Source organism: Mustela putorius, unplaced genomic scaffold, assembly GCF_011764305.1.
Source record: "Mustela putorius furo isolate JIRA1106 unplaced genomic scaffold, ASM1176430v1.1 tig00003845_pilon_pilon_pilon, whole genome shotgun sequence".
Classification (NCBI taxonomy): Eukaryota; Metazoa; Chordata; class Mammalia; order Carnivora; family Mustelidae; genus Mustela; species Mustela putorius.
The window spans coordinates 550,733-563,292 of NW_025421998.1; the positions used below are offsets into that span (position 1 = coordinate 550,733).

General features: G+C 39.1%; 1 protein-coding gene across 3 annotated transcripts in view; it reads right to left on the reverse strand.

The window, feature by feature from the left end:
- Positions 1 to 12,560, reverse strand: part of VPS41 (VPS41 subunit of HOPS complex) — a 176,702-nt gene that overhangs the window by 90,215 nt on the left and 73,927 nt on the right. For all 3 annotated transcript variants that reach the window (XM_004739346.3, XM_013059254.2, XM_013059251.2), the window contains exons 5-7: positions 11,398 to 11,472; positions 3,600 to 3,662; positions 1,835 to 1,900 (exon numbers count right to left, since the gene is read on the reverse strand). In XM_004739346.3, coding sequence (XP_004739403.1) covers positions 1,835 to 1,900; positions 3,600 to 3,662; positions 11,398 to 11,472 — 204 coding nt within the window. The remainder of the gene's footprint in view (positions 1 to 1,834; positions 1,901 to 3,599; positions 3,663 to 11,397; positions 11,473 to 12,560) is intronic.

Below are 12,560 nucleotides of genomic sequence, written 5' to 3' on the forward strand. Positions count from 1 at the left end.
TGCCTAGCAAGGAATCTGCTTCTTCCTCTCCCTCTGCTGATCCCCCTGCTTGTGTTCTCCGATATAAAATTAAAAAAAACACACACACACACAAAAAAACAAAGAAGGCAACTGAAGCAGATTCTTCAGCCCCAGTCAAGTTTTCAGATGACCATAGCCCCAGCCAAAATGTAGGCTGGAGCCTAGGGAGAAACTCTGAGGCAGTGCTACAGAAGTAAATCACTCCATAATTTCTGAACTGAGATAGTAAAGTTTATTTTTTATAAGCCACTTAAAAACACAAACATACAAAAACCACTCAGCAATTTTCATCTCCACGCCGTCTTAAGTAAAAATGCAAGGATTTAAATTATAGCAGAGTGAATTTATGCTGTATCTCACCTAATATTTAACTAGAAAAGCATTTAATGAATAAATACTTTAGTAAGAGGAATTTTAAAGCTACTCCTTCCTGAGGTCAACAAAAACAAGTGAGATAGTTGGTTTTATATTTGTTTTTTTCCCCCCAGTAGTGAATCAGCTGCAGATCTAAGCTAGAGAATGTTAGATTATTATTATTATTATTTTTTAAAGATTTTATTTATTTATTTGACAGAGAGAGATCACAAGTAGGCAGACAGGCAGGCAGAGAGAGAGAGAAGGAAGCAGGCTCCCCGCTGAGCAGAGAGCCTGATGCGGGACTCGATCCCAGGACCCCGAGATCATGACCTGAGCCGAAGGCAGCGGCTTAACCCACTGAGCCACCCAGGTCCCCGAGAATGTTAGATTAAATCTGTAATTCCTACTGACTGATCACACAGACATTTTTTAAGTGAGGCTGATGAGGCTACAGCTTAAGGATAACCATAAGCTGGGCTGTAGGAAGGAAGACGCTGCCTGGCTCCCAACCAGAAATCAGAGCTGGGGGAATGTGGTCTTCATGCTGTGGAACAGAATCGGGATCTATAGCACCTGCAATGGGCTCCCATCACAATGAGCTAAAACCAGTGTTTGATAAATACGAAGTAATGACCAGTATGGTCTCCTGCCCCATCAGTCTATGAGGCAGCAAACCAAAGGAAAGCAACAGATAACTACCATAAAACATTCAAAAACCATTTGGTAGCTGAACCTCTGAGTAGCCATTTGAAAGGCATACACTGCTACAGAAATAACCACAGACCACCTCATTTTCAGTTTGGAACTCAGGTTCCAAACTGGATATGAAGTAATATTCAACGTTCCAGTAAACTAACAGTATTTTTGTTATAAAAATGGTTTTAAAATATCACTGGTTAATAAAAATAGAAAAAAAATTAACTTGACTTATCCTATAAGCAGGAAGATTCTTTAATTTTACAATTTACTGTATCGATACATAAACATATAAATGTACAAAAGAATTACTTTCCTCTCAATTTTTAAGTAGCACTAAGACAATGAAAACACGCCAGAAATAGGTCAGTAAAAAAAGCCAAAATTGTTCCAAACTTTATCAAGGCCTGCAAGAGACTTCTACAATGAGAGCTAAAAATGTGAGTTTAATTGCTCTTTTATTATTTTTAAATGCTATTTTTTTGTTTGTGGAAGGGACATTTCAAAGCGCTAGATGTTAGTTCTAGTGACAGCTCTGTTTTTCTTGCTCTGTATCTACTCCAAAGAAACACATGAGGTGAGAAGCACTGAGGTCTCAGCTTCCCCAAAAGATGATGGTCTTACAATTTCACCACATTGGTCTTTCTCAAAATCTCTCTTAATAGTCAAACATTAAAAATATTATGGATAAATTAAAAACCAAACCGAACCTCCACGTCCACCCCAAGTCACTATGTAATGGCAGACACAAAGCGTTTACCTTCTTCCCTCCAGTCACAAACTGCTTGCAGCTGGATCTCACAAAATGCGGGTGCACAGCAATGATCTACAAAGAAATGAGGACCCATCATTGGTTTAGGAGTTACAGTTAAAGAACAGAATGAAAATTCTATATACATGACAGGAGGCAATAATCTAAAAATTATCCTGATAGCTAGGGAAGAAGTAATCTATTCAGGTAATAGTCTGCAACTGAGGACATCTGAGTTTTTGCTCTTTTGTAAAAAGATCTCTCCTGTGAAGCCAGGTAAAAGCTAAACGTTCAGAGTGAATTAGTTCTAGTTTCTGGCTGAGTGAGGTTTCTCTGAGGGGGCATCCCCTCTCTAGGCTCAACTGAGGCAACAAGATGCCACAAATGTTTGTAACTGAGCAGGATTCATAGAATAAACCCAGAGAAAGTACCCAGCCATCTCCTTGTCCCGGATGCCTTCCAATGATTTGAGGGCACCAACTGGAATATCTTATTCAACTGTGGTTATCAACTTTGTGTTTTTAGGGCCAATCTCTATCCGGAGCTCCACATTCATGTTTCTGAAACATCCATACCGTTTTCACCAGATGTACAAGTTATCTGAAGTCAAGACATAATTAGCAACGTCCTGACTCAAAGCATCACTTCCTGCAACTGATGGCATCCCCATATACCAGCACCACAGCAGGAACCAGCTCCTGCCTCCTCCCTCACCCCATCCAACCCTTCACAATGGCTTGCAGTCAAGTCGACCTCCTATCGGCTTTCTACATTCCTGTCTTCGACTTCCCCTTGAATAGTCCCGATGCTCTTGTTACTGAGGTCCTGTGATGCCCTGCCTCGAGGACATCACTAGCCTCCTAAATTGCCTTTGGCCTGCAGTCCCTCTCCTGCTTAAATCACCCTCCACGCTGCTGGAGATGCCTTTGGAAAACACATATCAGATCCTATCTCTCCTTTACCTGTTGATCAATAAGGGTTTGAATAACAAGTGAAAACAATGAATGACCTCTCCCTTCAACAACTCTAATCGTCACTTTACTGACCATAACTGTTATCTAAGACTGCTCTTCCTTCCGCACAGCTATCAGCCCTCCAATCTATACTGTATATAGTCGCCATATTCATTTTCCTTAAGCGTAGCTCAGTTTATGTCACTTCTCTGCTCTTAAACATTCAATAATTTCTCCTTATCTACCACATGGAGCCTAAATTTCTTAGCCTGAAAACAAAAGCAGCCCCAATCTGCCTGTACAGCTCTCCTGCCAAGTCAGTGTTTTATGTGCCATCTAAACTAGGCTTTTTTTTGCCACTTCCTGAACACAATTTGAACTTTCTGGCCTCTCCGTTTATATTACATTGTTCTTCCACATGGAAGCCAGTTTCTCTGTCTGCCCTGTCCATTTATTAAAGCCCACCCAAATATCACTCCTGCTGTGAAGCCATCACTAATACAGACAACTAAAAGTAACTCCTCTCGGCTTTGGACTCCTCAATATTGTTTGTACCTCTTTGAGTCTTTAATCGCAGACTGTGTATACGTATCCTCTCACTCTCTACAAGAAAAGATTCCTGGGGCAGACTGACAGCACAGTCGTATAACAAACATCCTGTGCTTTTTGATGCCATCAAATGGTATCTAGTGCTTCCTTAAGTGTTGAAGAGATGCTTACTGACCAAATTAATGCAACACTGGTAGGGTTCAAAGTGCTGTAATCCCTACTGCCTCCACTGAGAAAGCCCTTAGAAAAATTAAAACTTACTGTATACTTACTTTAATGGGACAGTCAAAAGTCTCATGAAATTCTTCTCCAGAATACAGTCCAAAGACCTGCACCTGAAAAGTAAAATGGATCCTGTCAGTTCACCCTGACAGCAACAAAGAAGGTTGCTGATTCAGTAAGAATATAAACTATTGATTAAAAAAAAGCAGAATATGTAATAATCTAAGGCCCCTGTGATCTCTATTAACTACCAATGAAAACAATTCTATCAGGGCGAGAGTACTCCACTGCAATTAAGGTTTTATTAGCATCTCATGGACAGAGTTCCCTTTACTCACCACAAATTTGTTTTATTAAATGGATGCCAGCTTTTAAAAATGAACTAGATACGAATAGGTTATTAATATTCTTTTATGAACTTCCCATAGGCTCCCCTAAAGGAATTACTTTTTCCTTCCCTTGAAGGAAAAAGGTCCTTCTTTTTTGAGTCATATATATATAATCAACCATGCAGATCAATGTGGCAAGAGATTAGGTGAACTGCACTTCATTTATAATCTTACACTGAATCTAGTGCGAGTGTATAACTTAAGATTTAAGTTTCTACTTACCATCTAACAACCTTAAAGTTGTTCCAGACTACTTTATCCATACTAAATCTCTGAGTGGTTTACTTAAAAATGGAATAATACACATTACTGCAGAGGGTACAAATCATAAATTTACAGCTTGATAAACTTTCATGACCTAACCACATCCCTGCAGACACCATCCAGATCAAGAACTAGAACCCAAGAAGCACCTCTGTGTTTCTTCGCATTCTTCGTCCACCTAACAAATGAGCCACTACTCTAAAGTCTATCACCACAGATGAACTGTGCTGGTGTCTGAATTTTATATACACAGGAACATGAATTATTTCACTGGTTTCTTTCACTCACCATCTTCCTTACAAGATTTACCCAACTGTTATGTATAGCAGTAGCTGGTTCTTTGCCACTGTTGTATAGTATTTCAGTGTATCAATGTACCATAATTCATGTGTCCGCCTTTTGTTGATCGTTTGGATTGTTTCCAAATTGGGGCTATTATAAATAATGCTGCTATGTACACTCTTTACAAATCTTTTGGGGCACTAAGATACACATTTGTGAAGAGTACGTAAGTAGGAGTGGAACTGTTGTCATAGGCTATGCATCTGTTCACATTTAATAAACAGCCAAAGCATTTCACAAAGGGGTTTTGATCAATTTTCACTCTCATCAGCAGAGCTTAAGATTCCAGGGGCTCTCAGATACTTGGAGATATTAGGGGCACCTAGAATTACTTCCCAGCACTTGGGAAACTCTTCTAGTCTCTAGAAGAGGGGTATTATTTCTTCCTTAATTTTGTAAGAATTCACTAGTGAAGCCATCCAGGGTGGGGTCTATGTGAGAAAGTTTTCATTACAAATTCAAATTTTTAAGTAGTTATAAGACTAGTCAGACTTTTGATTTCTTCTTGTTTTCATCTTCATTTTTGCGAGTTCAAAGAAGAAAATTTACTTGTGATACAATTTTTGGAGACAAATTCATTCATGAAGAGATAAAATTGTAAGGGCAACCATTTTGTGACTACTATTTTTTTACATCCTGTGCCAAGTATGTTTTCTGGGTTCCAACAACAGCACATGGTATACTGTGTATACATGTAACAAAGAGGGTATATGATTTTCCCCAAGGAGGTCTGTTGAAGGTATTCTTGATGTGATCCCTGGATACTAATGGCCAGACTCTAGTTCTGGTGGGATGGAATGGTATTTTAATTCATTTAAAATTTACTTAAATTGGGGTGCCTGGGTGGCTCAGTGGGTTAAGCCTCTGCCTTCGGCTCAGGTCACGATCTCAGGGTCTTGGGATTGAGCCCAGCAACGGGCTCTCTGCACAGCAGGGAGCCTGCTTCTCCCTGACACTGCCTCTCTGCCTACTTATGATCTCTCTCTCTTGAACAAATAAATAAAATCTTAAAAAAATAAAATGTATTTAAATTATTTATTAAATTTATTTAAAACTTACTTAATTATAAATATTTAAATATTTAATTATACCTGGCTATCACTGAAAATCCTGCCCTGCCTCATGCAGTCCTTATAGCAACACTGGTAGGTATGATAGCAAACACCATTATGCCTACTAACCAGGTGATACTGCAGAAAAATAAAGGACTTGGCCAAGGTTGTAAGAAGCACTATTCTCTTACACACTAACATTATATGAGACAGTTTAAAATATGGAAATAAGGTATCTTTTTACAGAAAGTGTAGGAAAAGTGGAACCAGAAAGGGAATGATGGAATGATAGAGGATTTTTGAATGTTTTATCAAAAACCTCAAATATTTACCAAAATAAAGGGAAGGTGAATGTCACACTCTGTATTAGGCAACTCTGTGATCAAAGCTGAAACTAAATGAAGCAGACCATTCATTCCAAAGGATAAGATTTCTTCTGGCTACAAGAGGGTAAAGGTGATTTTAAGAACAAAAGCTACGTGATTTTTATGGTGGGGAAAAGTATATGAGATGTAAATAAATGGAAGTATAAGCCCTCTGAAAAAGACTGAGGCATCAGTAATCAGAAGATAAATATTAGGACTGTGATTCGAATGGTGAAATTAAATTACAAATTACCAGGGATAAGTGCCCCTTTAAAAACTATGAACCCACATTAAAAAAAAAAAACAAACCCATATTGGAGATGTAATAGTAGAATAAGGCGGAATCAAAAGAAAAGTGAACAGACTAGGTTCTTGGTTCTGGGTTCATACCCTACTGCTACATTTGACTGAATAACCTCTTCTTTAAATATTCCTGTTTCTTCCATCAGTATGGAAAACACTAGAACTTCCACAAGACAGCTCTCATAAACTTGATTGGTACAACCAGGGTGATTTGTAAAATCTGCACTGTTTTGGTTCATTTCACTAATGTGACAGGCCAAACGAGCTGCTTGTAAGTTATACCACCATAGCTAATAAAATCCAAAACAGTTTTTATTTATTTCTTCTTCCTCCCTCTTTATTTATTTTGCCATTTTTGTCAGTGAATATCATACTCGTCTGTGAAAGGAATCTGCTGAATGTCTGCCTAGAGAGTTCTGGCTTTAAGGAAGATCTCATCCCAGGTAAGAACCTGTAATTAAAGGCTAAAACAGAAGGGGTCTTTTTGAAAATGGTATCCTCTAACCACCTCCCCCAACTAGTCACAAAAATACCTAATGAAGAAAAAGAGAAAATTCAGAGCAGGAGCCCTTACAGCCAATCTATGGCAGTCCTGGCAAATTTCTCATTAACACCAGACCCATAGGGCCATGTGAGGGCCACGGAAGGCATGTGATATGTTTTACTGCTTCAAGTAAAGAAAACCTGCTCTCAGGGAACCATAAGGAAGGTGTAGATCTTCTCCAAGTGAGCATGGAGTTCTATGTATTTGCCAACCAGAAAACCGGGCGATGTAGCCCATCTGATGGAAAGGAACCATGAGTGAGGTGGCCAGAGGCTCAGACAACCTCCCCGGCTGTACTTCCCTCGAAAAGGCCATTCTTTCAAACCCCAGTCTCCAACAGAAACAAGGGCAAGTAGGAACAGGAATGAACATGGAAGCTGCCGTTCCATCTGGGGTGGGAGCTGAAGAGACCCTCCCAGAGGAGACTGGATTTCCTTTTCTCCACCCATGAAGAGTGTCAGAGACCCAGGAGCAGCACCAGAGGCTCCCATGTCACTGGGGGAGCTGTCTTAACCGATGAGCTCTGGTCAGAGGGAATCAAGCTCATTTCCCAGGGTCCTTGTGTGGAGAGAAGAAGGTGATTCCACAACACCCAAAATGCTAACAGGTAGGGCCAAGAGCAATCAGATGCAGACTCTGTTTGCTAACCCGGATTCAGAAAGAGCTCTCTCTTCTCCTTGTTCTAGAATGGATAAAAAAGCAACAAAACACACACACAGGTCGGTAAAAATGATATTGCAGAATACAATTCCGATGACTCAGAGGGAAAAAAAGCACACTTTTAAAAATGTTTACTAGTAGCCAGAAAAGAAAGAAAACTGGAAAACTGTTCAGTGACTTCACTAAGAAAAGACGTCTGTGAGTCTGGAGCCGAAAGATGATCTGATGATCGCTAGCAATTACTACATGTTTCTTCTGTTCCTCTACTACTCCAAACAATTTATAAATGTTAACTCATTTATTTCTAATAATTAATGAGGCAGGTACCATCATTATCCCCAGTTTATAGAGGAGGAAACAGACTGAGGCACAGAGAGATAGGAATAATGTACCTGACATCACACAGCTAAAATGTGGCAGCATGATTCCATTCCTAACCTTTAGACTATATACTACATGGCACTCTAACACACAAAAGGGACACTGGCTGCTCTAGTCGGTTGAGCATCTGCCTTAGGCTCAGGTCATGATGCCAGAGTCCTGGGATGGAGCCCCACATCGGGCTCCCTGCTTGGTAGGAAGCCTGCTTCTCCCTCTCCCTCTGCATGCAGCTCCCCCTGCTTGTGCTCGCTCACTCTCCCTCCATGAAATAAATAAATAAAATCTTAAAAAAAAGAAAGAAATACAGGAAGTTGTAAATTTTTAAAATTAAATATATATCTGGCTGATATGAAAATAGAGCCAGGAGCAAGAGAAAAACTTCAGGAAAATTAAACATCCAAGATGGAATAAAACGTTATTCCATGAGGCAACATGGAGACTGGAAAAAGGCAAATCAGCAAAGGGAACAAACAAGAGACTCCCTAACTACAGAGAAAGGAGGAGCAGAAAATGAGAAAGAAAAGCACATACAGTGTGTGTGCCCACGTGTGCGTCACACATGCAGTATGACAGGTTTTCCTAACAATATACATACTTTCAAAAGGAGAAGGGTTAACGGTGCTTATCCATTCACCCTCTTTCCTTGGAAAGTTTAGCTACAATAATGCAGGACGGAGGAAAGGCCAGTTTGCGATGGGTTAAGAAGTGAATGGTGAGCAGTGAAAACGGCTGACATAAACCCAGAGCACTCACCATACACCCAGCACCTGGCAATGTTCCCAGGCAACCCCCCAGCATGCCCAGGGCCCAGTGGAGGAAGCAGCGGAAATCCCGCCCAGGCAGGCGGAATACAGAACCAGTATAAGCCTCTGCTCCATAACTGCCTCCAGCCTAAGTATTATTGGGTTTCTTTGAAGAAATGAAAATAAATGGAAGTGATGCAATAATCAAAATCAGAACTGAAGTAAACTTTCCTGAAATGAAAACAATACTTCAGTATATGGATCAAAAGGACTTACTGTGTTCCAGACAAAATTAATGAAAATAGACCTGAACAAGACATAACTTAGCAAACTGAACTACAAGGGCTGTATATTGTTGTTTTATTGTTGTTATTATTATTACTCTAAGCTCCAAGGCAGGACCAAAAAAAAAATTTTTTTTTAAAAGGTTTTGTGAAAGAACAGAAGTATGCTGGCCTCAGACGTGTTTACAAAAATAAAGGTCAGACAAAAGGAAGCAACATCTCCCAAATTTTAAGAGAAAATATCTCCACCCTGAACTCTACACTAAATTGATTCTAGTTTATGTATGAAGGTGACATATATTATCTAGGGGTCTTAATACACTAAAGAAAGAAAAATCACAACAGCCATTTAAAGATGCATTAGATCTAAATATCTGGAGTTTATCTTTGTAATAATCTTTGTGTTTTTATCATTACTGACCACTTTGCCAGATCATTCTATACTAGCTACTCATTTTCCCAATACTGCTAGCTTACATAAATTATGTGCACCAAAATATCTATTTTCAGTTCTATCAATGCTAATAAAACATATGTGAAAACCGTTTTTAAAAATGTACCACAAGGGGTGCCTGGGTGGCTCAGTCATTAAGCATCTGCCTTCTACTCAAGTCATGATCCCAGGGTTACGGGAGCACCCCCCCACCCCGTCCCCTGTTCTGTGGGAAGACTGTTTGTCCCTCTCCTGCTCCCCCTGCTTGTGTTCCCTCTCTCCCTGTGTCTTCCTCTGTCGAATAAATAAAATCTAAAAAACAAAAACAAAAACAAAAAGTATCACAGGTATACACCAAAATATGGCAGTTAAAAATCTGCCTAAATTGGAAAACAGGTATTTGCCAAGAAGTATACCAGGTGATATCTGAGGGTCATTATACACTAGACACAATTAAAATATCCCACTTTGCCACATCAAGTAATAATTATTCAACATTTAAAGTTCTGAAAATTCACTGATGAAGTTATTTCAGTAAAAATTATTTTCCAATTTGAAAAATGAATATTCTCTTCCAACAATTAAGTTCAACTAAATTGGTTGTCAGCCCAGAACAAATTCCTCACCTTTAAGGACAAAAATAAATAAATAAAGATGACCTTCCTTTACAAATTCATAAATACTAAAAGGTTTCAATTGTTCGGATAATTCTCAATTTCCATATGTACCAGGCTCCTCCCTCACCTTCCTGATAGTCTGGTCCACCTCAGGATTTTAGAAAATACTGTAAAATTTGACAGTGATCTTTGGAAAGCACAGGGTTCCAACTACCATTTCAAAGGACCTTTTGGGCAACATTAAGCTTAGATATGTAAAATGCATTCTTGTGTGTCAAGAGGACTTCATTTTTCTTTTGCTAAAAGAAATCTGTGTAAATCTGTGTAAACACAGAGCACACTGTTTTTCATTTACTCATCTTAATGACCCAGTGAATTTAGATCATGTAAAAATACAAAATCAGATTAGGAAATGTGCTCTCTTCAGTCAGGAATATGTAAGATTGTGTAATGATTTTTTTTTTTTAAAGACTTTATTTATTTATTTGAGAGAGAGACAGTGAGAGAGAGCATGAGCGAGGAGAAGGTCAGAGGGAAAAGCAGACTCCCCATGGAGCTGGGAGCCCGATGTGGGACTCGATCCCGGGACTCCAGGATCATGACCTGAGCTGAAGGCAGTCGTCCAACCAACTGAGCCACCCAGGCGCCCCTTTGTAATGATTCTTAATGCACTTTTCTCGAACTGTTATTTTAGAAAAGTAGCTTAAATACACTGTGTATCAGAATTTTATCATTGCAAACCAACATTAGAAAAGACTTCCATCGACTGAAAAACAAAAAAGACATTCTTATAAGTGGAAAATCAATCACCACAACCACTAAATGTCACAGCTCAACATCAGCAAGAAGCACTGATAATTGTTAGTTATACACTGCACAAGTGATGTATGTCCTCGGTTGAGGAAGTGGGTGCCAGGTTTTTAGAAAACTGTACATATATTGATTTTACATTTATTTAATGTGGCCATTGTAAGACACTTTATTCTTCTGATAAACTATGATTGCTTATCAAAAGATTCTATAATTCAAGAGAAACATTCATAACATGTGTGAAAATGAAAACCACTGGCCCACAGAAATCATGCCCACAAAATCCAATTTTGTGGATTTATGGCAGAAAGGCATTAAACTACTTGTCTTGCAGGGACTGCAGACTAGTCACTGAAGTACAAGTGGCACAGCAGTAATGATTAAGGTGACACGTCCCCCTGCCACAGCTGTTAATCAGCTTAATACTAGTTACTTTATTGACATTCTTGTAATTACTTTTCCTAAGGCACATTTGTGCGACATATATTTTACTTTAATTATGAGCAATCGGAAGCGAGTCCAATACCCAAAAAGAATAATCAAGGTTCTCCTAAAGCAGGTATACAGTAAGCCGGGTGTGTTTCCAAGCCCCTGGAGTTGGAGACCATCCCAGGCCTCAGAACCAGATCGTGTTTTCCACATGCCCATGTCATTGCCATACCTTGCCATCCTCCGAACACACACCCATGTGCTCTCCACTCTCATCCAGGCTAATCTGATTTATCTTCACGGGACTCTAGTCAAACAAACAAACAAGCAAACATGTAAAACTTTAGGAAAATATATACATCAACATCCAAATGCTTTGGCTCTTTGTAATATTTCAGTGAGAAAAACGTCTATTAGTTTGGATGTGTGAGTTTAAGACATATTTGGTTTTTGGAAATGAAAATGGTAAAGTACAGCTTTGCTCTCACACACGTAATAAACCTGGAAACCTAATACTTCCCCCCAAATTACGTATTGCACGAGCTTCAAGTCCCACCTAAAATGTTATTTTTGTTACAGGTTATATTCCTTTTTATGTATTCTCTTCTATTTATTCCCCATTCCTAAAACTCCTTCCAAACCAAATCCATTAAAGAACGTAACAAACGCCAAAAATAAAAAATCATGAGGCAAAGAAAAATTTTGACTGTTCCAGTTTGGTACATTCTTCTCTCATAAATCACTAAACTGACGTTGAATTTAAACTTTATGCTTAGTACTTTCTGGGGGAAAATGTACAAGGCGTGGTTGATATTCACTAATTTGTTATCCCTCTTCTTTTTCGTAATATCAAATTTTAAAAATCTGTCAAGACTGGGGCACCTGGGTGACTCAGTGGGTTAAAGCCTCTGCCTTTGGCTCAGGTCATGGTCTGAGGGTCCTGGGATCGAGCCCCACATTGGTCTCTCTGCTCGGCGGGGAGCCTGCTTCCTCCTCTCTCTCTCTGCCTGCCTCTCTGCCTACTTGTGATCTCTCTCTCTCTCTCTGTCAAATAAATAAATAGATGTTTAAAAAAAAAAGTCTGTCAAGACCGACATTCTACTTTGAATGTATTTTCCCAAGCATAAATAAACAACAGGACTTTTATTATTTTTCACAGCTTTCTCGTTTTCTATGTAGCCAACTGTTTACCTACTAAAACATTCAAATAGGTGGATTTTCCAATAGAAGTCAAGACCGGTAAATGATGACAACACTAAAAAATGACAAGCTTTTATTCTCTTCCTAAATAATGGCGCTTTCCTGCTCTTTTATACAAAACATGATAGAACTAAGCATGGAAAAGAAAAGCCTTCATCAGTTATGGCATGAGTCTGCAAATTAGTTTTTTAAAGT